The 26,425-nt window shown below is 38.2% G+C and overlaps 1 protein-coding gene across 1 annotated transcript; it reads left to right on the top strand.

Moving 5' to 3' along the window:
- Window positions 1–4,081: 4,081 nt before the first annotated feature.
- Window positions 4,082–16,170, top strand: nmur1a (neuromedin U receptor 1a). Its single transcript, XM_069702199.1, has 3 exons — window positions 4,082–4,123; window positions 12,943–13,885; window positions 15,746–16,170. The coding sequence occupies exons 2-3, from the start codon at window positions 12,967–12,969 to the stop codon at window positions 16,114–16,116; spliced, it is 1,290 nt and encodes a 429-aa protein (XP_069558300.1). The 5' UTR covers window positions 4,082–4,123; window positions 12,943–12,966; the 3' UTR covers window positions 16,117–16,170.
- The last annotated feature ends 10,255 nt before the right edge of the window (window positions 16,171–26,425 follow it).

Below are 26,425 nucleotides of genomic sequence, written 5' to 3'. Positions count from 1 at the left end.
GCATTAAAATAAACCTCCCAAATACAAAGATGGAACAAAGCAGGACACAAAAAATTGGCAGTGGAAAATGAATCTGCAGTGCAGGTGAGGTTTTATAAACATACCAAACAGAGGTAATCGGGGCATATTAGGAGATTCTAGCAACAATCGTTTCAGTGTTAATTTGAATGTGGCTCTTTCAAATTGAACGGTGGTTCCTTTGTGGTCAGTAAGAAAGCTTTCAGTGTGTTCCTTGTTATAACAACAAAACCAGATGTGATGTGGCTCAGAGGAGGATACCCTTTCTATCTGCTGTGAGCCATTTTCCTCAGAACACACTGGCAAGGAAGACAGGAACATAAAATAAGAGAGAATGAGGTGAGAGTCCGATTAAGGAGGGTGTAGACACTGACAGAGAGGGACAAGCTTGCAGGCACTGATGAAAATATTCCAGCTCTCGTGGTTTCAAATTCGCTTGAAAAAAAAAGTGTGACATGACCCCAGTCATGTGACATTTTAATTAGAGATCACTGCCAGAGTACAAGCTCATTTTCCAAACCTACACATCCCTGTTATTGGGTCTTTGTAAAATGAAGCAATTTGAAAACATAGATTCAATTATCTGACAATTTTAACCTGGTCATTAAAGTTAGTTAAAGGAACAATCTCACATTTTAAGAAAAGCAGAGTCACATAGAAGAGTAAATTATTGAGATTTTATCTCTAGCTTTTTTATCTATAACTGCTAGTCTACCTACATCAGAGGTGAAAAAACATGAACTGGAAATGTTGCAATCATGAGTTATACAGGCAAAGGTTTGATGTTTCATAGTTTTCCACTGAGCAATCATACCAGTTGTACAGAAACCACAGCCTCGGTTGGACATTTCATTCGTCAGTGTGTGAAATGCGAACGATACGTGTGAATAAAAAAATGTAGAAGTTGGTGTAAGGCATATTCTTAATCTTTTGACAACCCTGTGACAGTTGCCCATCATCTTGCCTTGTACATGTATTTGTACAAGCTATGCTTTTGGACCACTCTGCACAGAATACCGAGGGCTAAATTCATTCATTTAAACAGATGTCATATGTTGACTGTTTCATGAAACAAAAAACATGTCAGGTGTGGCTCAAACTGTGCAAATAAGGACAACTCCTGAGTTCACATTTGAAGAAAAATTGTATAAATTTGAAGGCGTCTCAAAAACCATTCAGAGGGTTTGGGAAGGAATCTTTGGAACTTGTTTTTAACATTAAATCAACAACTAATTATCTTGGTACATTGTGATATCGTTTTATGGCTTATTGTGCACTGTAACTGTATGAGTTCTGTAGAAAACATACAGCGGTAAGGATGTGTACACACTTAAGAACTGACAAATGTAGTTAACACAAGCGGATTAAGATAGAAATCAAGAAACTATGGCTATGTTCAGACTGCCAGTCCAAATCTGTTTATTTGTCATATCCAGATTGTATCCAGATTGATCTTTGAAAGTTTGAACAGAAAAAAAACACATATGAAATGGGATTTTTGCAAATCGGATCCAAACCACATTTGGAGGTGGTTTGAAATGCGATTCCAGTCGGTTTCCTGCAAATGCGTATCAGTCAGGGAGATCTGTTTTGAGAGCAAATGTCTCTGAAATTTCTTGGTTGTAAGTAAAAATATATGAACGGACAATAAAATGCATATGTTTTCTTGGTTTTGGTCACACACTTAAAAATTATGCTTACGGCACAAAAAGTTTTGGTTAGAAATCAGAGCTGTTTCCTGGCACCAATTCGACTTCTTACGTCACTTGCAATGCGACAGACAGTGACGACGTCATTTTTAGAGTGACAAAGTGAGCAGAATCTATTCTGTCACTAGCAGAGCCATCAGAGAGTGGAGAGTTTGGCTATATGGAGGACAACAAGAGCAACAGTCTGTGACCAGATGCCGAAATAAACTGTCTGCTTGAAATTGTGGTTCCTAATTGTGGTTCCCAGCATAGCCAAGCGTATGCTGTTACCACAGCAACCCATGCAGATTAGTTGGTGATACCTGTATATAACAAATCGAATTCGCTCACTGGTTAGTGATCTCCAGGCAGAAGTCAACAAAGCTCCCGACTCAGTGGAGTAGAAGCAAACAGACATGGGCGGTAATTACTGACTGACAGAAGCTGTCAGATACGGCTGCCTTCCTCTCACAAGTAATGCTGTAAATTAAGATAAACTAAAGATAAAGATAAATTAAAAGGCCTGCGGGCATTGCTCAGTCCACTTATCCAGAGCTTGATCTCCTGAGTGAGGTCAGTTAGTTTACTGATCAATTGTGCAAAGTAATTGCCGGAGGCAAACCCCAGTGACACGTGTCTTATCTTCGTGAGGAGTACCTGCTCTCAGCCACATGCAGGTGCTGCCCCCAGTTGTCAAAGCAGTGATGCCATTGACACCGTTCTGGGTGGCCTGGCTTAAATCCACACAAAATTAGACTGCTTTTCTCAGAGCAAATATACCAACAAATCTCACGCTGTTGAATCAACACCCCGTCTGCTCCCAGGGTCAGTGACCTGCAGTTAGAGTTTACTGACCTTAACCTGTTTTACTCTTTTATTGCCCAAACTCATCTCTGTCCACTGCTGATCTGACTGGTCCCCTCTATGCTTTGAGGTACTGTGTTGCTATAACTTTCTCCACCAGGCCATGTGAGTTTTGTGGGAGATGATTAATACTAGTCATATTTTAATGGACATCCATTTATTTATAGGCTACATCTCAGTCGCGGTGCTGGTGTTGGCTTTGAAAATAATTTCTAAATGGCTTCAAACATGTTGTTATTCTGGACCAAACAGTTATGGTGTGGAGCATTGTGCCACGTTACACCTGCCTGCTATGACTGACTGAGTGATGCGTAATGGCAGAGGCTGCTCTTATGGGAACTCTTCCAGAAGGGAGGAAATTAGAAACATATGGATAGAACTTTCTCTTCAGTCTCAGCTGCATCAGCCAGCTGCGTATCACCATCCAGCACAGAGCACAGACCGGCCCACCCGTTGTGAGTGTGCTTTCTCTTTATTGCCCATTGCCACTGCTTGAACCAAGTCAATCAGCCCAAATTTAGAGAGTGAATAATGGGGAGGCTAACTTTGCTCTTGATTATATGCTTGGTGCATGCATGATCAATAAGGTCACCAGGCATATATCTCACCTGTTAATCCTCAAATAATGTCCCCGGTAGCACTTGGCACTGATGAATCCTTGAAATAATGAATGCGCTCTGTTCACGCACAACAGATGCAGTCTTCTTGATTGCCCCTTGTACCAACATGTATCTCGTTGCATGTAGTTGAATAATATCGAAAAGTAAAAAAAAAAACTGTGTTTGCAAACACTTTATGAGACTACAACCAAGGACGAGGCATACAGTACAAACATACAGTACATGGAACAAGCGTCCAGTTTACATTTGTAGCGCAGTGAATAGTAGTGCACTCCATGTGGTCAAACATTTTTGGTGGAATGCGGACCTCCACACAGGGCCATAAATGGCGTTAATACTGCAACTGCACAGCAACCTTGCAGGTACAACGCATGTTAACCAGCATCTCTACAGAGGAGATGTAAAGACCTGAGGTCTAGTTGCAGACAGACTGCAGGACCGTGGGAAATACAAGTATTTACTTTCCCAGACAGAAAACCAAAACCATTGCCAACTCTCACATGAGGTTAAAAGAAAATTCCCCTCCAAATATGGTGCAAGAGAACTGTTGGAGAAATAGCAGTATACGAACAGACTGAAATACAACCTGCATGTGAGGATTTGTGAAAAAGGCAAGTAGTTCATGATACTAACTTCAAATCATCATAGTAATTATATTTTGAGTGTGGGCACTGGACAGAAAATGTAAATGTAGTTTTGAATGTCTACGTGTTCATGTGTGGGAGGGTGGAGGAGAGGGAGAGTGACAGAAAGAGAGGACACGTGTGTGCGTGTGTGCGCACACTGTATGTATGTGTGCGACTGCAAATGAGGCTTGGGGAGAGAGAGCGACAGACCAGGCGGCGAGTGGACTCAAAGAGCAGCACATTTTTCACACTGGAGACACTAATCTGGGTTTACACCAACGAATAACAACAGGGGAGCACATTAGAGGTAAGAAGAAATATACTCTCTGGAAAGCTAGATAGTCTCAGTCCAGGACTAAATTAGAGTAATGATATAAATTAAAGAAATCCCTCATCATTGAGTGCCTCAGAAATATAGAGGATCCTGGCGGGTGTCATCACGCAATCAACCTATTTTTGCAATTAACCTTTCAAACTCTTTCTTTTGCTGCAGTTGCTTTTTCAACAGTTTCCCCTTTTAAAATGACCAATATCACATTCAATATCTGCATGTTATCATATTATAAATTGAAAATTCAGCATTAATGTACAGTATGATTTTAAAAACATTCTACTACAACACCTAATAGTTACACAACTGAATACATTTTTCCTATAAGGAACACTGTACATAATTAGACATTTCTATTGCCTAAATATTTTTGCATGACATAGGCTACAACAGTGAGGCTCTAATTAAATTTGTGTTTCATCTTCCACCTTCATTCATCTCTGTTAAAGCCGATGGCAAACTGAGCATAAGTGGATTGCAAGGGAAAGTGTCACTGAAGGAAAACCACTGAAACTTAATTAAGGAATCTAAGAAAAGGAAAAAAATGTTTTTCAAAATCCAACAATTATGTTATAACTTCTTTTGTAACAGTAAGCACAAAAATTGAATTATGTAAATTGGTTATAAATGGTGTTTTGCTGTACATCATTTATCCTGGCTTCTCTTGTTCCTTTGTTTCTAACTTAAAAATACCAAATATAAATTTACAGCATGAATTTGAAAAAAAAAAAAAAAGCCTGATAGTGACCAGAAAACCTTTTCACTTCCTCTGTTTGTGAGAAAGGAAGAATAAATATAAAATAAAGTCATGAAAGGTGCAACATTTTCACACATAAAAACATGCACTTAATTCATGCACTTTCTATGAATTCAACCCCATTTTTAGCCCACAAAGAGGTGACATTTTTGACCCTCATCGGAGGCAGTGTTAACTTAGCTTTGCCAAAGCACAATGTCATTTTGGTCTGTTGAATTTGCTCAAGGCAGATGCACATGATTTGGACTTGTGATTTAGATTATTTATGACATACGAGAGAAAAGAGAAATGTATAGAGACCTGTGTACTCTGGAGACAAAAACTGTGTCACCTGTTACAGCCTGGGTAAGATGATGAATGTTTTCTTTGATTCTGATGTAAGAGGTGTTAACAGTTGCAAACTGGATTTGTATTTTTGTGTTGGAGGGAAAGCTGCCACATTGATTTCATCATTCACTGGCGATCAATGAGGAGATCAATGAAATATAACCTACAGAACCAACTTGATGGAGAAATTTCCATCAGTGGCCTACCAGTGGACAAATGATAGTTTAATAGACTTTCCAAGAAAGCAACAGCCTTTTTATTACTTTCAGGACAATGTGTGTCTTGACTTTGTTTCACTTATTTAAGGTGAAAACAAGTCATGATTCACAGGTGGGCATTGCAATTATTTAACTTCAGAAAAATATAAAACTTCAGGCATATGTAATCATCACTTAGCGTCTGCTGTATAGAAAACAAATCAATGTGTGAACATTAAAACAAAAATCAATAGTTGATTAAACTGTCATAAATCCACACAGAATTAGACTGCTTTTCTCAGAGCAGTGTGTGAACTAGAACATTAGAGATAGATAACTTGCAGACTGATGAAGATAGACCCAAGCTTGCCTCTGAGCTTTCAATCTGCAGAAGCTAATATAATACAACACTTAACCCTCGTGTTGTCCTTGGGTCAAAATGACCCGCAGCTGTGTTCAACCAAGTTCTATTTTATTTCTATATTTTTATATTTTTTTGGGATCATTTGGTCATCATTCTTAAAGAAACCCTCACAGCCTCCTTGTCACCAATGATCCCAAAAAATATGAAAATAAAATAGAACTTGGTTGAACACAGCTGCGGGGCATTTTGACCCAAGGACAACACGAGGGTTAAGCATTCTTCTGCGAGCCTCCTGTGTGTACTATTGTAAGGTATAATTGGCTTAATGGACATCAGGGGCTGTGGTACTCCTGACATAAGTAGTATATGGCACAGAAGTGGCTGCACTCTACAGTCACATGGGAACGGTTTATAATACACAAATCATTGTAATGCAGAACACTGACAAAAAGCATGTCACCACCATTTCACGCGCTTGAGGGCTTTAGTCGATGGGCACAAAACTCATCCTGGTAAAACACATAATACAGTAACTGCACAGGAGATAGAGAAAAGATAGAGAAAAACCTCTTTTGATGGAAAATTCATTATTGTTTTCCTGCATGTCAGCACCAGTTGTTTTCATTATCCAGCGCTCGTAGAAAAATAAATAATACATTTAACTCTGACTCAGAAGCGTGCATTCAGCTGATTGACCGCTTCTTTTTTCAACTATATCAACTCAAGTGTGAATGAAGGCAAAGACTTGGGGATACTTTTTCCTTTTTTTTAAATGAAATCTAACAGCATCCCTTTTTAAATCCTTCCCAGAGGGTTTCCTGTAAAGGATAATCAAATTCCCTTTATTTAATGAAAGTAGTCACAAGCTAATTGAATATCAAAAATCATTTTCAAGGAAACAGCTCATTTAAATAGGGAATTATCAACATAGTGCATCATTTCTTTTACTTTCATCTTGTCCAGGTTCTTTTAAAGTCCTTCAACTAGGAATGTATTTATTACCAAATTACTTTCCTTTGACTGGAACAAATCTCCCATAGATTTCATGGTATGCATCTATAAAAGGAGTCACTGGTTTATAATGTGTGTTCCTTTGAAGAGCAGGTACAGTACTTCTCAAGGAGATACTGACAGTTTGTCTCTGCACGTAAGATGAGCAAGCAGTGGTTCAAGGTTAGGGAAAGGTTGCCGGATTGTTGTCCCCAGACATGCAGGATAAATCTGGTCCAGTCAGTGAAAATGCTCAGCACTCCCTCATTAACACTGTTGAGGCACCTTAAGGTAGGTAGGTAGGTAGGTAGGTATATACTTTATTAATCCCCGAGGGGAAATTTTTTCGCCACAGCAGCATACATACAGGAGCAATAATAGAAACAATAGAATAAAATAATAATAGAATAGAATAATATAATAGAAAAGCAATAAAATAAAAAATATAAATATAAAATATAAAATGCACAGTACATACAGTATATATACAGTACATTAAATATCTATATATATTATATACAACAAACCAATAAACACAGTCAACATATATATATATATATATATATATATATACGGTACAGTATATATCTATATATATAATATACATACAATATACAAGCAACCAAGAAACACAGTCAACAGTGTTTTTGTACTGTGATGGATTTTGCCAGAGGTGAGTTATTGTAAAGTCTTATGGCAGTGGGCAGGAATGATCTCCTGTATCTGTCCTTGTGACAGCGGAGCTGGAGGAATCTGTTAGAGAAAGTGCTCCGCTGTCCCTGCAGCAGGTGGTTGAGAGGGTGGACAGGATTATCCAAGATGGACAATAGTTTGATCAGCGTCCTCCTCTCCACCACCTTTTCCAGACTATCAAGTTTGTAGCCGATGATGGAGCCGGCCTTCTTAACCAGTTTGTTGAGTTTGTTGGTGTCACCGGCTCCAATGCTGCTCCCCCAGCAGACCCCAGCGAAGTACAAAGCACTGGCCACAACAGACTGGTAGAACATCTCCAGCATCATGCTGCACACATTGAAGGATCAAAGTTTCCTCAGAAAAAAGAGTCGACTCATCACCTTCTTGTAGACAGCATTGATGTTGGTCTTCTTAAGAGGAACAGTTAAGACATTTTGGGAAATATGTCCATTCACTTTCTCACTGAAGACTTACATTTAAAGCAGTAAAAACAGTGGGCCTCATTCACTAATATGTGCGTAGAAATGTTCTTATTTTGCGCACAAAATGAGTGCGCACGCAAAATCCCTGTGGGATTCATGACACGTGCGTACCGGCCAATTTGGTTCTCACCACCTTGCTTATTTTAGTGAGTCAGAATCATTCTAAATTGACAGGCGCCTGTCCGTGCACTGTGATTAGCATACTGACACACCCCCGTTTCTCAGAAGGACATTTGTTTGTCTGCAGCTGCATCACGACGAAAGCAGTGAAGCGAAGAGAAGTTGACAGAGATGGCACCAAAAATGAAAAAGAACAAATTCAACAACAGCGGGAATTAAAACAATAGTCTCTGAGTTGGAAGACAGAAAAGGAACACTTTTCAAAATTGTTTCCTTACAAGTAATTATGGTTAAAAAAAAGAAAAGAAAAAAAAAAAAAAAAGAAGCGTAGGCTGCTGTTACTGAGGCTGCCGTGTCCCCTGAAGTGCGCACTGTGGCACAGGTTAATCCTCAGAACCTGGTGAACGCAATAGCGCAGCGAGTATTCATCAGAGATGTAGCGGATATATCCGGAAACTGCACAACTTTAACTTTCACAAAATGTTAGTGTTAGTAACGAAGCGTTACAGAAATAATCGAAGTTGAAGTTGTGTCGACGTTACACCCTGCATGAAGCGCTACATCCATCTCACTACTCTTAACTGAATAATTCCCAAAGTCCCAATCCTTCACAACGTGCTCTATATCCAAATAAACAGCAGAACTTATCCTTTCTGATAATACCCGGCGAAGTGATATATTCTTTAAACTGAAGAAATAGTTTGTATGTATGCTTCAAATAAGAAGACAAAACTATGAAACAACAATTATAAAATACAATATAAAATCAATTATAGAACGGGCAAAAAACCCACAGATAAATATTTGGAAGCAATCTTCTGTAATAAAATAAACTGAAGAATTATATTTCTACAGAATCTGCTAGCAGGATGACCTCAGAGGGACACGCTGGTCTCTACAGCCTCTCCTGCTGATGCCCTCTGAATCTGAAGTCCTGATGCTGAAGTGCCTTAAGAGCTGCTAGTTGTGTGCTGTTTATCAAGCAGCACTGACCCTGCAACAATTTTGAAATACAAGAGAATGAATTAGCATTTACATGCAGAGTTAATTATGCTTTTAAGACACTTAAGCTTGAAGGAAAAACTGGGCCTTAAGAAAGACGGCTTTCAGTTTAAATAAAAACAAAAACAAATTGTAGTATAAATACTTCAAATAATTAGTATTTTTCGAACCTCGTATGGTTAGCAAAACTTTATGTTTAAATTTACATTCATACAGTAAATTAAAACAAAGACAACTCAAGTTCAGTGTGTCGGATTCAGGAGGATACATTTTCAGGACTGCAATATAACCATATTCTTATCAGTGTAAAATCACCAAAATACAAAAGAATTACTGTATTTTTAACACAAAACAATTACTGTATTTTTGTTACCTAAGAATGAGACCCTTATATCTACATAGGGAGCAGTTCCTCTTCCACAGAGCCCACCATGTAACTCCGGCAAGTTTCTACAAACCGAACACTGACTATGGGCCTATCACGCTTTTGGCGTATTAATATTGAGTTTTACGTTAAAGTTGTAAAAAAAAATGAGGAGAAGCATGTAGATTCTCCTTCACTCTTAGAAAGGTGAGGGTGATGTGAGGTGTGTTCAGCTGATCGCAATCTACAGACATCAACGCTAAATGCCATCAAATCCTACACACTGCTTCTTTAACTCAAACATTACAATCTATGATAGATCAATTTAAAATGTATACAAACGATACATTTTTATGAATTTTTGAATTGTTGTCTATGTAACTACGCAATGGCCGTAATGCCATTTTCTGTAGTTTTAATGTAGGGCCTATATTTAATTTTCCTGTTCCTGTTGCTAAGGCTTGCTGGCTTAAGAGGTTCCCTACCATTAGTGTTATGCATACATAGGCTATCGGGTTTAAACAATTTCATTCTTAAAAAGTATTAAGAAATACACATTTTAAACATAAGCATTGCACAAGTATCATCCCAGTTTCTTCTCTTCTATGGCCTCGACTTCTTTCGCCTATTTGGAGTCATTCTTTCATTTTATTGCCATGATCCCTTGTGATGATGGTGGAGGGCATCACAATTCATTTTATAATTAGCAATAATGTATATATTGCCTGTCATGGTCTAATGGTGCCTATTGTAATTGTGTTTCATCTTAAATTCAAATAAGTCATCATTATGATTACTATGATTATCTTGCTGAAATGAAGCAAAACACAGTACAGGGGCAAACAAAAGCAGACTGTGGTTGTATTGGACAATTTCCAGGTTTGTCTTTTGTGTTAGTTTTATTTTTCCGACTTTTTACCGTTACCTTTAGGTGATTGATTGTTATGCACCACTACACCAAGACAAATTCCTTGTATGTGAAACCTTACTTGGAAATATACCCTACTCTGGTTCTGAAATGTGTGTAACTGTATGTGCTTAGTAACAAGAGACACACTTTGCCGAATGTGACACAAGGTAAATAATAATGTTACATCCAGCCACTTAAGTTTAGAGACAGTGATGCCAGTACATCGCGTTCAGTGGATCAAATAGATCACGCCATTGAGAAACAAACTGAGAACAGGAACAGCTATGTTCATTATGTACCATTATGTGCCACTCACACGGGGAAAGGAGCCGACACTACTTTCACTGCCATTTCCACGCTGTAGCCATTCATCTTCAAAAGGCAGAGGTAATGGAAATAATAAGAATACGGCAGAGGACCTTTTATCGCAGTCTTTATGACTGCTTTTATTCCTAAGCCTCCCCCTGCAGATTGACCTTATTTATCTTGCCACTCATAACACAGTACAAAGAAATGCTAAATAGATTAATTGATAGTGATAGCTGATAAATGATAGCTTGTGATATTCGATATTTTCTGAATATTCACAATTACCAAAACTAAAGATAAGTTAACACCACAAGTGTTGCTTACGGTGACTTGATTTCTCTGTTTAGTAGATCTCCATAGTCATCCAAAATGAATGTTAAGTCCAAAATACAACCCTTCCACCTTCTCTGGGCCAAAGCTCATTTTAAGATGGACTGAGGCAAATTAGAAAACTGTCCCTGTGGTCTGACAAATCAAAATTTTATTTGATCTTTCTCGAAATCATTGATGTTTCCTCCAGGCTAAAGAGGTGAGGGACCATCCAGCTAGTTGTGAGCACTCAGTTCTAAAGCTAGCATATATGAGGGTGCATTAGTGCACATGGTATGGTTAGGTTACAAATTCAGGTTCAGTCACAGTCTCAGGTCCCCTTCTGGCCCCCCTCTGTAGCTGCTCACTAAGCAGATTAGTGTGTCCGACTGTATTTTACAAAGCAGTGGCCGGGATCAACAAAACAATCTCTCTGGGGTTGTTTCTCGGGAAATTGGTTTACTGAAAAACAATTTGCATTTTTCAGTTCAGTGAAGCACCAACAGAAAGCTTTTACAGATTTTGTGCTCCTCAGCAATTGCAGGAAACAGATGGCCAATCCGTTTTCTGCTTGCTGTCAGAAGTGAACTCAAAGCCCCTTAGGAATAAGCACCAGTAAGAGCTCATCTCATTAACAGTTTTAGTAATTGGTAACATAATGGAGAAAGATGAATGTAGAAATGTAAAACAACTTCCTTCTTTTACTGATGACACATGCAAATGTATTGTTAAACTATAATTATAGATACATTTTTTTTTGTTATTAAACAGTTTTTATTTTTGTAGAGATATCACAGCAATTACTGAGATGAGTAATGAGTCATCCATTACTAATTAGTTAATAATTAGTGTTCCTGTTTGTGCACCACTAGGTGATCATACATCATACTGAGCTGTTACTAAATAGTCCCTTATTACTTCATGGTTTACGGTGAGCAGCTTCCGAGGTTTGTCACTGGGAAATTCACAATTAGATGACAAACCAGTACCAATGTAACTGAGCTGAAATATTTGACCATGAAACTGTGTGGAAAGGCAATAGCACCAAACGCAATCTGCTTCCAGAAAGCATATTTGAATATTATCAAATATCTTGCAAATGAACAGTCAAATATAAACTGGGAATTGTTTTGAAATTAAAAAAAATATATTGATTCAATTAAAGGGCAGTAAACTAATATTCGTTCATTGAACAGCCAGAGTAAGAAAACATTGTTACAGTAGTTCAACTAGGCCTAATGCGCGAAAACAACCAACTTACACCAAATTATTTATTAACGGCCAAAACACTGGTGACATCTAATGGATCCAGGCAGAAACAGTAGCGGTAACTTGGCATAGGATTCAAAATAGAAGCAGGCTAAATGCAAACATGGTTAGAATACACCTAGAGCATGCATACAAGTGAACAACAGAGATGGGTCATACCTGTGACATCACCTCGCTTCTTTAAAGATGGATGTTCTCTAATGATGAAAAGTTAAATATTGTCTAGCTTTTTAGTAAATTGAAGTTAATATCAAGTTTGATTGCAGAGCCATATCTTGCCCTGGGTAAAAATCAAACGAACCACAGTCATATTGTTCAGTATTTAATGCCTCGCAGCACAGGCTATGGGTAGACACTACAATTTACAGATATTTCCTAAACGCCTCATATGCAGTCTATTGGTAGACGGCGGCGAAGCGGCTGCACACAAAATGAGTTACTGCATCGTAAGCAACTCAGACAGGTTTGTGGCCAAAGTCTGTTTGAAAAGAGTGAAATAAGGCATTCTAATGTAACACTTACATTAACGCTGTATTATGAACTAACCATTACTTAATGATTCACTGATATGGTATCTCCATGTTTGTTCATTCCACATTAATTCTACTCACCACTCAAACCACTAAAAATGTTGTGTACTGATTTGTAAAGTGCTGTCAATAGCTTTTGTTGCTGATAACTGTATTCTCTGATATTTTCCAGAGCGAACCTGACTACTTCAGCAGGATGTCAGCTTACAACTGCTCTTTTGATATAATGGCCCAAAAAGGAGAGGGGTTTTGTCCTCCAGGAGAGAAGTGTGTCAATTTGACCTCTGGCATTAACAGCAGCCACACTGAGCTGGATGATGCGTGTCTGACTGAGGAAGGGTACCTAGAAAAATATCTGGGTCCTCGTCGATCACCCGTGTTCCTCCCGGTCTGCCTCATCTATCTGGTCATCTTCTTGATTGGTGTTGTGGGCAATGTGTTGACGTGCACTGTCATTACACGTAACAAAGTCATGTGGACGCCAACGAACTACTACTTGTTCAGCTTGGCAGTGTCAGACCTGTTGGTGCTGCTGCTCGGCATGCCATTAGAGTTGTACGAGCTGTGGCAAAATTACCCCTTTCTGCTGGGAAAGGGAGGCTGCTACTTTAAAACCTTCTTATTCGAGACGGTCTGCTTGGCATCCATACTCAACGTGACCGCTCTGAGCGTGGAGCGTTACATCGCTGTGGTGCACCCATTGCGAGCAAAGTATGTCGTGACACGTACCCATGCCAAGAGGGTGATCCTCACGGTGTGGGGTGTGTCGGTGTTGTGTGCCGTGCCCAACACAAGTCTGCATGGGATCATCACCCTTCAGAGTCGCTCCACCGGCCCCGCTGGGAGCAGAAATGCGGCGATTCCCGACTCAGCCATTTGTACGCTGGTGAAGCCGCGCTGGATGTACAATCTGACCATCCAAGTGACCACCTTGCTATTTTTCATTCTGCCCATGCTTACAATCACCGTTCTCTACATGCTCATCGGGCTGCAGCTGAAGCGTGAGAAGATGCGCCAGACGCTGGAGGCGAAGTCTGGTTTTGGACAGGACAGCTTCTGTAACATCCGTACACAGCAGCAGAAGGCACGTCGCCGGCAGGTCACAAAAATGTTGTGTAAGTATAATGAGCTGTTGAAACCATAACTTTTAATCTTTCCAACTGTCTTAACAATTATTCTTACCCAGGCCTGTGAGCCTAACTCAGCTGTAAACAAACCTGTTCACTTGACTTTTAGAACACAATGAATACTTGATTTTTAAGGCCAGAGTTTCTAAAGATCAGATGAAGAAGATGGTGAGAAAGGCAAGATGACCTACAATTCAACTAAACGCGTCCTGTGTAGACGGCATCTGGCAACCTCTGGGCGGAAAAAATGAAGCCCACATTAGACAACATAGAAACATTAGATAACATTCTCGGAAAAGCTGATTGCTGTTCAGCAAAAGTATCTAGACGTTAACAGCGGTGTCTGCTCACAGTGATTAACTACAGACTAACAAACAAAAGGCTTGCTTCAACTCATCAGAGTTTCAATAAGTTATAACTCTACAGAAACTGCCTGCCTCACTCCCCTGAGAAGTCATGTAAAATGTACTGTATCTAATTGCTATGTCATTGAAAGTACAATCCGTTTGGTATTACGTTCCTTAAACATGTTTTGCTCATGGTGTTCAATAAATATTGATGATATGATAATTAAAGGTGACACCAGCTGTGCAGATGATATGAGACAGTATCCTCTGTCAGAAAACAGACATGATTCAGATGTAACAGAGTTTGTGACAGTCTATCATGTCAGATTAGTGACACAGACCACATGCGCTTCAGTATAACTGAGTTGAAGATGAAAGCAAACGTAGAGGTGATTAGCCTTCATGATGCACAAGCATGAACTGGTTCAGCCTATGTTCTATATCTTATCTTTATATAATGCTGTGGAATAGATTCATATATTCTCTAATGAATGGCTGCACAGGCGTGGATATTGAGATTCTGTTGAATTGGTACCCTAAACATAAAACAAAATATATTAAAAAATAATAATAAATAATCTTGCTACACCTACATTACTCAAATGACACTTTGTATAAGTTATTAAATGAAGAATACTGTTTCAGCAAAGTGTTCAGTTGCATATTTTCAGTTTCATCAACCCTCTTTCTCAGACATCAACAATGAGACCTCCGGGGTTTTCTTTATCCTTATTTCAGGTAATATTTTGTCAAGAAATTCCCCGTTTCACAATCAGGTTTTCTCTCTTTTAAAAGGTCAGAACATTCATAGAGGATTTTCATCAGGGTGGTTAAATGGCTGCAGATCTAAAGGTCAGAGAAGCAACGAGAAAGTAGGCACTTAATGCTCCAACAGCCAGAACTAGTCACTGATGACCAGCTGGGAGTTTGTGTCAGCTCCTGTAAGAAAATCTGTAAAGCTGCATGAAATTGAGGAACATTGCTCGCCATGCTTGCTCAACCAAACGATGTTCTGGACAAATAAAGGTAAATACAAGAAATTAGATTTGTGAAATAAAAATCCATCAGAGAACTCCATGAGACAGAATAATGTCTCCCTTAAGCAGAATGCACTATTAACTTTCAGAACGCAAAAGGGAGGTTTAAATGTGGTCTGGCATTTAAAAACAAATCTCCTCCTACCATCTCTGTGGAAACATCACAAACCGTAAGCAGGGCGGCTTATTTGATGTTTTCAAATCGTGACTGCCGTTTCATTCAACCGTCAAACTCTCTAAAACCAGTGGGGAAAAATAAAAATGTTAAAGAATCACTTTTTTTTTTTTTACAGTAATGTACAAGACTTAAAGTCTGAGAGTCCAGGACAAATGTTGCATCATTGGCATACAGCCTGCAGAGGGACAATCAGAGAGCATGTTAGCAACATTAATATATTAATGTCCTATTTAGATCCTCTTTACATTTCTCTCATCATGTCTGTTTTTCTCTTGCTGTTTCTCAGTTGTTTTAGTGGTGGTTTTTGGGATCTGCTGGGCCCCGTTTCACATCGACCGCCTCATGTGGAGTTTCATCAGTCACTGGACTGACAACCACCTGGAAATCTTCGAGTATGTGCATATCATCTCTGGAGTGTTTTTCTACCTCAGCTCAGCAGTCAACCCAATCTTGTACAACCTCATGTCCACACGCTTTAGAGAAATGTTCAAGGAGGTGATGTGCCATCGGCCGCATCACATCACTCCAAGAAAACACTCGCTCAGTGTCACCCGGGTGACGCTTCGCAGCACGCTGAGTGATGCACCACTCAGCAATGAGGCCAAGGCAGAGGATGGAGAACGGAGAATGACAGATGAGACCATGTTTTCATGTTAAAAAAAAAAAAACAAGATGTAAAAGGTTTGTCAAGGGGAACATATTGTTGGCAGGATGGCAGTGTTAAAAAAAAAATAGCTCATTCTGAGCTAGCGCATCCATCAACATCCAGTTTGCACAGGTGTATCAGCAAATTATCTAAAATAGGCTGAGTAGAAGGGTTGCAGAAAAAAGGTACACTACTCTGCTGAAGGCGTCAGAGAGTGCTACTTTTTTCCTTTTGAAATCTTAACCCATTACTCAGCAAATCACACTCTTAAGATGAATTCTAAACACACCTGGGAGGGCTTCTATCCACCCATCAAGCCATATGATGCCATCCATGAATGTACACTGGAATGTCCACCTCAGTTTCCCCAGTGTGAATGACATCCAATGTGTGACGTACTACTGAAAACATGTTTTTTGTTTTTTTTGTAAATACTTTATCCCATCTAGGAAAAGACTGTATGTTTAAATAATGCAGGAAACCAAACAAATCCCGCCATTCACAAGTAGAGACAAAGTAGGTGGACTAATGAGGACAAACGTTGGGCCAAGCCAGAAGGAAGTGGACAACATAGTTTTTTTTATGTTGAGTAAAAATATGTGGAACACTCTGACAGGGTCTTAACAAAAGACTTTGTAATATTAATAAAAGATTGTTTTTTTTTATAAAAGTGACTGGCGAAGCCGTGCAAATGCATATTTAGAATTATTAAATGAGTAAAAAAAAAAAAATCTATTTACAATGACTTCTAAAACGGCTTATATGTGTGTTTTCAGGGCAGTCTGCAAGACCAACACATCCTCAGACCTAATTGACAGAATTGCCGACACGTTTACATTCCCTGGATGTCAAATACTAGCATTTTGTCAAAGCACACTGGCGTTTCACAGATGAACACATAGTGGCATTTGGCAAGGAGTCACAGTTTTGTACCAAAACTACTTTGTTAGGTTCAGGAAAAAATTGTAGTTAGGGGCGGAACTATGTTTCCTACGCAAGTAACGTTATATACGTCATACAAGTACATAATTTCTGTAAAACATGTTACTTAAGTTCACTTATATATGTTACTTAAAAAATATTCACATTGACCTTAGCTTTTACACGGTCATGAACAGCGGTCTCCCAGGCTAAAGTCCTGCATTTCAGTCATCCAACGCGGTTTCCTCCACAAGCGGATCTTCTCACTTTATTCGATCTCATCTGACTTCCTTTTTCAGCCCGCCAATAAACGTCACCAAGTGTGTATCTCTGAGACACCAGCAGCTTTTAGAAAATGGCAGTATTGTCAACATCTCTGGGAAAGACATGGATGGGTTTGTCAATGATCGGTGTTATTACGGTCACAATAAATATCAATAAGGGTCATATAAAGCTATTTGCACAGACCACCTACAGAGTACAGCCATGTTTCAGGGCAGGATGGTAGTGGATATAAGATGATGGAAAAATATGTTCTTTTAATCAAGATCCTTCATGTACATTTTTATTTTTATTTTTTATCTTCATGTAACAAAAATGGATATGTGTACTGTTTGCATTGATGTTTGTGTGTTAAAGGAATTTCTGTTCGGTGGCACAATGCTTTTTACTGTTCAACACTTTAGAAGTGTCCTGTACTTGGTGCTGGTATTCAAATCTATGAGTATGTGATAAGTTTAAATCAATAGCTTTTGAGTGTATTTTTGTTGTTGTTGTTGTTGTTGTTTTTTTGGTTGAACCATCTGTGTTGAGTAAAAAACAAATATGCTGTTGTTTTTCTGGCTGGTTTGTTGTTGTTTTTTCAAAAAGGAAAAATAAGGAAATGTTGCTTCCCAATTCCACTTTCATAAGGCACAAAACGCATCTAACAGGTAAGGAGGCAAAAACAAACCGTAGCAACTCAAAAAACATTTCATGTCAAACATTCTTTACACTCTAACAAGGCCAGAGGTCGAGTAGGCTACTGAAGCCCAATTTCCACCAATGGGATGAAAAAAAGATCCTGAAACTGGTCAGGAGAAGAAACTGACAATACTTTGATAATGATTTTAATATTTTTGAGAAAGTTTCTCATTATAATGATTTACGGGATGTATTTCTTTTTTTTCCCATCAATTCCATCGCAGAGAGCTCACAAACATGCCATTGAGTTGTTTATCAAAGAGGAACTGATGTGTCGCTTTAATCAGTTCATTAGATACTTCCTGCGGATTAGAAAGAAATTCATAATTATAATCCCAAATTATGTGCTACAAGGAATTTAGAAGTGCTGGGATTGTCAAATCTAGAGTTGTATGGAAAGTCATTGAAAATGACATAATTGACTGAAAACTGGAAGAATCATCTCACATGGATGCGAACAGAAAACAAAGTCACAGCCCCCTTGGGGTCACTAGAGGTATTGTCCCTGAAAAATTAACTATACTAATGTATCATTGTTAACAACTCAATTTTGCAGCAGTCGAGAGAGACATGGGTAAAAGCCCCAAAGTTGTTAAATCTCTCTCAATATGAGCAAAGATATCTGTTAATTTGGAGAAACGTATAAATTCGAACAGGGCAAAAAAGTATTATAGGAATCACAGTGATCTGTAAAATAATCAAATTCAATCCTTTCAAGAGCTTAAAGATGATTTTGGATTCAGAACAATGACTTTTGGAGGTATCTAGAGTACAACTAAGGAGTTGCCATAAAGAGTCTGGTTGTTCATATTAAGTCATAAGGAGAACATATTATTATCCCATTGCTTAGGAACACAGTCAGTATCTTTTAAAGTGATGGCTAGCACTTAGAAGAAAAATCTGGGATGGAGATATGAGATCAAAAATAGAAGCAGATTAATCACAAACTATGGTGGCAGACAGCGGGTGGTGAGAAACAGCGGGCAAATTTACACACCACAAAATCATCCATAGGTATTATTATATACCAGTTAAACTTAAAATTTAAAAAAATTGACATGTGAATGAGAATTACTTTCATTCGTGTGATGTGGTAATGTTCTGTTGTTTTTCTTGTTTGGGAACAAGTAATTAAAGTTATCTGAGAGGTGGCACGCTGTTGTCAGAATCTTCTCAGCTGTGCTCATTAGCAGGCCGGTCTCTCCTGCCACCGGCTGTATTCTAACAGAACTTCGAGAGTTGCACTGGCAGGATCTGTTCCTTCTTCACGGAGTGTTTTCTGCCACTGAAAAAGCCAGACCAGAGTTTGTAGAATGGTTAAAATTGATAAATGACACGGCCTCTTTTCAATCCCAAGGAGTTTTATGAAGTTTGGTCAAATATTTTGATGTATATAAAACGAAGGAACCTAACCTATTTATTTATTTATTTATTTGAAATGTGCAATGCCAATTATTGATACAGCGTGCCGCCTTATATTATTTTTGTTAATATTTCACTCGTCTCCAGTTGACAGTTTTTTTTCTTTCTGTTCTAGTGCCAAGATGTCCTTTCTTTTCTCCTGTTTGATGTTTTACCTATTTCTAATCAATTTACTGTAAGTGGTTTTGTAAATATATTTGAATTTAACGTTAATTAATAAACTTTAATTAAATAAAAAGAGAAATGAATTGGTGATGATGGATGGTACAAGCAACATATAGATAATTTTGCTGTTTTTATTGCAAAGTGTCTGACCCCCTGGTGTGGCACAAAGTAATGGAAATAAATGAAACCACAAGTCCAATCAGACACATAAACACAGTCATTTTCATGGCTATCCTGAACCAATGGCAACACTAAAAACATGAATACTGTATACCACAAAACATGCTTGTTTTGTAGCCTGTCAGATATCTTGCTCTGAACCAATTAGTTGAAGAGTAGGACAGACCATCGTAAAGACCTCTCAAATCATGTTGTTAGTCACACTGGATTTTAAGTGACATTTTCAAACCTCCACAAAAACTAGGCTGGCATTTCCCCCCAAGCGTTTGTCAAACCATCCAATGTAATTGGATGACATGACAACACAATTGGAAGCACCCTCCATATATGGCTGTACCGAAGCCATTTGTTCTCAGGGTCAACAGCACACTGAAGCTATTTCTCAGGTGTGACATACATTCATGCGCTGCTGCTTTAAAGCTGGAATGGGTCGTTGAGAGATTTAAAATTCATCAAATGTCTCAGAGCTGAGAGCCTCAGAAGACCTAGAGGTAGTTGCACTGCTGTTCATCAAGTATCTGGCCTTCAGGTAGAATATAACGGATGTATATTTCTTCTTCTCTCATGCTCTGCAAAGCCACAGGCATTACGACCATCATCATGACCATTATGTACTATTGATCACGAGATGCTTCAGTGCTTTATCATTCAGTTTTAGATATGATTCAGCTTCCAATTGTCACTTACGTCAATCATACAGTGAAGCGGGCTTTGTTGCAGATACAGTTTCGTGATAAAACTTCCTGTGACATATCTGAAGGGCTCAATCTCATTGCATCAACTGAAGGCTGGGCTGTAAGGCGATTAAATGTCAATGATGAAATGGACGACAAGATCTTTACCTTATAATCAATCACACCAATTGCTTTTTGAAAAAAGAAACTGCATTGGAAATTCCTTGAATAAGTGAGCCGAGTGCCACAGCCCCACGAAGTTTCATGAAACTTGGGCTGGTAGGTTTTTTTTTAATCCTGCTGACAAACCTTCTGAAAAGCTACTTATCAGGCTTAGGCTAAGTATGTAAGCACAAAATATCAAAACACAGAAGCAAAATGTTATAACTTTTATTCTGCTCATCTCAAGACTTCATGAATCCACTTTAACAGAGAGATCAGAACAAAAAGAGGGTTTGAGGGAAGACATGACGCCACAATTATACTTCTACAAAGGTACACATGAATATCTCTGTGAACTTCAACAAATAAAGCAAGGTGATTGATTTGATTCAACTGCTGTCAGGAGGCGGGTTCGAAATAAAAAATAAAAATAAATAAACACATACATGTATAGAAGGAACAGCTGTGAACTTAGCCCTGTGTGAGTTTGTCGATGTCCTGCCTGATAAAGCATAAGCTTTAGCCAGACGTTATACACAAGTGTATTTGAATCTTTTGTGAGTGGAGAATTAATTAATGAGTTCATTTCTGTACAATTTAGGCTCTCCTTTATATAGTGTGATGCTCCTTGAACTTCTCATACGGCTGAATATATTTTGTAAAGGGCATGCGGCCCTCAGAAAACAGTCTAAGTATTCATCCTTTTGCTGTTCAGTTTATGAACATGTTTCACATCTCAATAGAGAGTCCATAAATACCAATAATTAATGTCATTACTTTAAAACGTTATCAAATTAACATATTAAACTAAAGCGTTTCAGCCTTATTAGGGAAATGTATAAGTGAATTATACCATCAGTTTGAACAGTAATTACAGAATGAGCAATACCACTAATAAACTTGTAAATCTGATAAATCTGATGACCTCACATTCGAGCTGTACACTGCAGATTTATCTGCCTTTAGTGTAAGCTCATGAGACAAACCACATCCTTACTTACACTTATTGCAGTGTTTTCGTCTTGTAAATATTTAATTTAGGATAGTATTACACAAAAGAAACGGTATTAGATGCAAGACATTTGCATGGCACAAATATCCATCTTGGAGGTACCGTGCATTATCTTCTTGCCCCCGGTCAGATGAATAATGAGGGCACTTCACTGGATGCTGCAGCTTGTTGTGATTGCTTCAAAAGCTTGTTGAGGCTTCACATTAAACCTTTTAAGCAAAATGTAACTTATACCTTCCTCTCAATAAAAGTTTTGTATCTTGATTAGAAACGATTGGGGAGCGGTCGACATGAATCAGCCACTTAGAAGATACATGTTGGAGATCAAGGGAGATACTCCACTCCATACTCTCCTTGCAGAGTTCACTCGACATGACTGTTATCTGACTAAAGCGCTCAGCTTCACCACAGCTCATGTATCTTTCTTTAATATTTAGACTGAACTCTGAACTGGTTGAGGCAGCTGTGTCCTCAGAGTAAAAAAAAAAAACACTTATTCGTCAGTAAATTACTTTTTTGAACAAATGCAATCTTCACAGTTCAAGCATCAATGTTGTGACACTGTCTATTTCACGATATTTTATAACCTTACGATCTAAACATTTTACCCAACACAAAAATGTATCTAACTCTCTGAGACCTCTCCAGTCATGACTGACAAGCAAAGTGCAAGACGAAAATGAACACAACTATATCATTTTTCGAGTGTGTTGAGCAATGAATACACTGTCATAAATTAAAATTATGTTTACATTTTTGTGGCAGTACAGCCATAAATAACTGAGGTTGTGCTAAAAAATCATATCAGTTACTTGGCTGTATGTTACAATACTGAATTTATAACAAGTTTTTTTTAACAAAAATAAGATCTGAAGCACCTGTATAACAATAGGCGAGACTCAGAGGAGTGATGTATTGATATATTTAGCAAACGTCCGATCATTTAGAGGAATAGTTTGACATTTTAGGAGATACGGTTACTTGTTTTTTGTCAGAAAGGGTTTGGGTAACCAAAGAGACTGACACCATTTCCTATCTGACCAACAGGTATAAGGCTACAGACAGCAGCTTAGCTTAGCATGATAACGAGAGACAATTCATCCACCCACCATTCCCTCTAATGCTGACAAATTAACATGTTTAATATATATTTATATTCTTAAATATGGAAGGAAGAAATAAGTTTTTTGTTTTTTTTACATTATTAGTACATGGTGTATGTATAAACACATAAAAATACTCTCTGAAATGCCTATAAACTCTCAGACTAGTTGCTGAAATAGATTTGGAAGAAATATTGGGTACTGCTGGAATCTCCTCTTGTAAATAACAGTCAGTAATCATAGCCATCATTCTCCAGAGGGGGAGGTGAAGATAATAAAAAAAAAACAAGAGCTCAGACATACAACCTGCGCTTGGACCCATCTGGGAGAGCGCAAACAAAAGCTTAAACCTTAGGTGAAATTATTTTATAAAATGGGAGGAACATTAACCTCAAACTTCTGAAACATTTCCACATCTCCAGTGGGTCCGATCCTGTCACTTTATAGACAGCAATCAGGAACAAAAGACAGCAATAACAGAAAGGCAGACTGAGGTGCTTCAATTGTATGTCTGGCACATGGCGTGATAAAACAGCAGATCTTTTTAAGATTTTCCTTTCCTACTTTCAACATTTCACCATAAAAAAATACAAACGTAATCCACTAACACAGTCTGGTATTCCTGTCAAACTGTCCACTTTAAAGCCACTAAAACCTGGCCCAGTGTTACCAGACTTTTGTTCACAGTTGTCTTCGCTATACAATCTGGATTAACAAGTATTTAGCCACTGAAGGACAGACTAACAAACAACCAGAGGACGGGGCTCAGTGTGATTTTGTTTTGCTAAATGAAGGTGCTGGTACAGCAGTAAATGAGTTTAAGCGGATATGTTGGTCAATGTCGACTAGTTAAAAGCTGCGCCAATAGTTTGCAAATCAACTCGAGGTCTACGCGATGACTGGATTCTCGATGGAGAATGTATGCAATAAACTGAAACCTACCCGACTCAGAGTCTCAAACAAATGTTGCATTTACAAATTATCAACTAAAATAATCGGAATTATAATCACAACAGCTGTACTTATGATGAAGTAAAAGTAAAATAATATATCTTGATGGCACCAGCTTAACAACAAAAGCTTTCAACAAACATATTGCTTCCACTTTGCTGTCTTCAAGTAAGTAGTCTATTTTTGAGGGGATAAAATGTTAAGAGTGCTTTTAGATGGACAGACATTTTGGCTGCAAATAGTTATTTCCATTATCGTTTAGTCTGACGAGTATTTTCTCGATCAATTGATTAGCTGTTTGGCTAAAATGGGCTAAAGGAAACAGAAAATATCCACATTTAAGAAGTTGGAATTAAGAGTTTTAGCATTTCATCCAAAATAAAAAGAAGACACAAAATGATTATCAAAATAGTTGGCCATTCATTTTCTGTGAATCAACTGGTTAATTAATCAAGCCTTCAGCTCTATCAGAAATTTAAATACAAAATAGAGATGGGCAAAATGAGATAATGATAACACTGAAACAAAAATGTTGGCAGACTGACAAAAATATGAGGCTATGGCACAACTAGAGCATGATACTGTGGACATTACAGGTGAGAGTCTTGTGATATGGGAGCTCGAGCATCCAGGCACTAGTGCAATAATAAGCTTTCTTACCAGCTTCACACCAACAAACAAACAGAGACAATTGTGTGTGTGTGTTGGAAAACATGGCCAGTCGTCTGGCTACCAAGTATTCTGCTCCTATTCCACTTTTTAAATATATTCACTCAAACAATGTGTTTGGTACCATTTTGGTACCTATGATTATTAAGTGTCAGTGCAAAAAAAATCTATCTGTAAATGTATTGTTCATCTTGATTACTGTTTTCTTGTAGAAGTCTTTAAAACCCTGCAGAGCTTATTGATTCATTCATTGTTTCTTGTCTCCCAGTACCGACGGTCAATAGATGAGGTTGCTATAGAAACTGGACAATGTCTGAATTAACTCAAAGGGGAAGGCAAAACACACACTGTCCCCTGCATCCTTCACAGGTCCATCAATTACAACAGGGTGTAAATATGTTCCTTGCGATAATGCCTCCTCTGTACACTGTATTCTCAGTGAATGTTACAGTAATCAGCATCTCATCTTTCAATTCAAAGTCCATGAGTGGCATCCCAGACAGAAAATAAATAGGGAATAGCAAAAGATTAATGGTTTGCAATCTCCAAAAAGTAATAGCTTGAGTGGCAATTTATTTAATGCATTTTCTAAACTTAATTTTAACCTGTCAAAGTCCCATTCAAATGTGCCTAAGCTACCTTTTGTTTGGAGAGTTGTTTTAATAAAAGCTAATGTGCATTGGGAGATGCATTTAAATCAATGAAAAGTACACACTTTTTTATTCAACTTAGACTTGCATTGTATTGACCAATTGGGACTGCCAAAAGGCTTAATTCTACAAGTGGAGGAGAGCTTCAATAACAGCTCAGAGGTGGGATTTGACATTTATCAGAAAGCATAAATTGTGCTTTCTCATATTGTATTCATTCCTCATATGGTGACATATTAATCAACTAACATGCATTTACTGAAGCCTCCTGCGTACTCCCTCACAAATGTTTTCATGTCTACTACTACTGAGAACTAAATCTTCTAGAAAATAGAAAAGAATAATATGGAGTAAAAAGATGCAGGAAGGTTTCCTTAAAACTGGATATTACCATAACTATCTCATTCTGAACTAAATCAGCACAGCCTCCCTGCATACTAATGATCCCACCCAGTGTTTGCCATCATTGACAAAATCAACTCTTAATATATTCAGGCACATTTTTTCTTCTTTGTAGAAGCAGGCAATAATTCTCTCTTAAATTCATACACATGAAGCCAAAGTGCTTAACCTGAATCATCTCATTAATGCACGGTGTGCTTTAGATGACAAGAACATTTTAAAAGATTGCGTGTACAGGATGCAGAATGCACCTCAAACAGAGTCGTTGATAATCCTTACATGCTTTTTCTTGAGATGATATGTCACGATCACAATATCAATATCTCTGAGTACAGGTAGATTACAAAGCAGATTTATCAAATTATTAGAGATATGTTGAGCAATGCAGCAGCAACAGCAGTTTCCTAACATGAGAAAACTAGATTTACCATCTAGGGGTCGTATTCCTCCACTCACCACTAAATTTGTTGCTTACCTGCATTTCTTTCTAAACTCATATCAATGTTACTGCAAAGATGCTATAGATTCTGAAACGTGAATGCATCGCACACCACCTCGATCCTGAAAGCACATAAGAGCTATACAATTTTCTCGATGGTCACGCAGGGGTAATGTCGCAAATTCAAAATCTGTCATAAATATGACATATGGTCTGGACTGTCACCTGTGAGGAGACATAAAAATCTCAGCAATGTGTTTAAAAAAAAATAGCTAAAATGGTGAATAAGAACAATAAAAAGGGACAAATATGGAAACCACCTTAGTCCCATTGGCAGAAGCAAAACAAAGTTTGACTGATTTATCAGCTGTCAGTCAAAAGTGAGGCATGTCACAGGTGTTAAGAACGTGACAGAAGAAGATTGGAGAAATGGGCAGGCGTGTTGATGACTGATGTATTTTTGCCAAGCTGAATCTCAAATTATCTGTGAACACTGTTCCTGAAGGCCCCAGAAATTACTGCTGGAAGTGGAACTAAAGCAGCTGTGTGCACCAAAGGAATCACACATCAGCAATCAGTGTCATATGGTCCTGACATTGCAAAAAAC

The sequence above is a fragment of the Brachyistius frenatus genome, unplaced genomic scaffold, assembly GCF_029030835.1.
Source record: "Brachyistius frenatus isolate BFR_SWC_R1_liver_20210118 unplaced genomic scaffold, ASM2903083v1 Contig_41, whole genome shotgun sequence".
Lineage (NCBI taxonomy): Eukaryota > Metazoa > Chordata > Actinopteri > Embiotocidae > Brachyistius > Brachyistius frenatus.
Note: the sequence above shows the minus strand (reverse complement) of the source record. Positions and strands in the feature narration are given on the sequence as shown.

Excerpts from the sequence above, each read along its gene's own strand:
- nmur1a (XM_069702199.1), top strand. The coding sequence starts at position 12,967 with ATGTCAGCTTACAACTGCTCTTTTGATATAATGGCCCAAAAAGGAGAG. Across the intron at positions 13,886-15,745 it reads GCAGGTCACAAAAATGTTGT|TTGTTTTAGTGGTGGTTTTT; the intron begins GTAAGTATAATG and ends GCTGTTTCTCAG.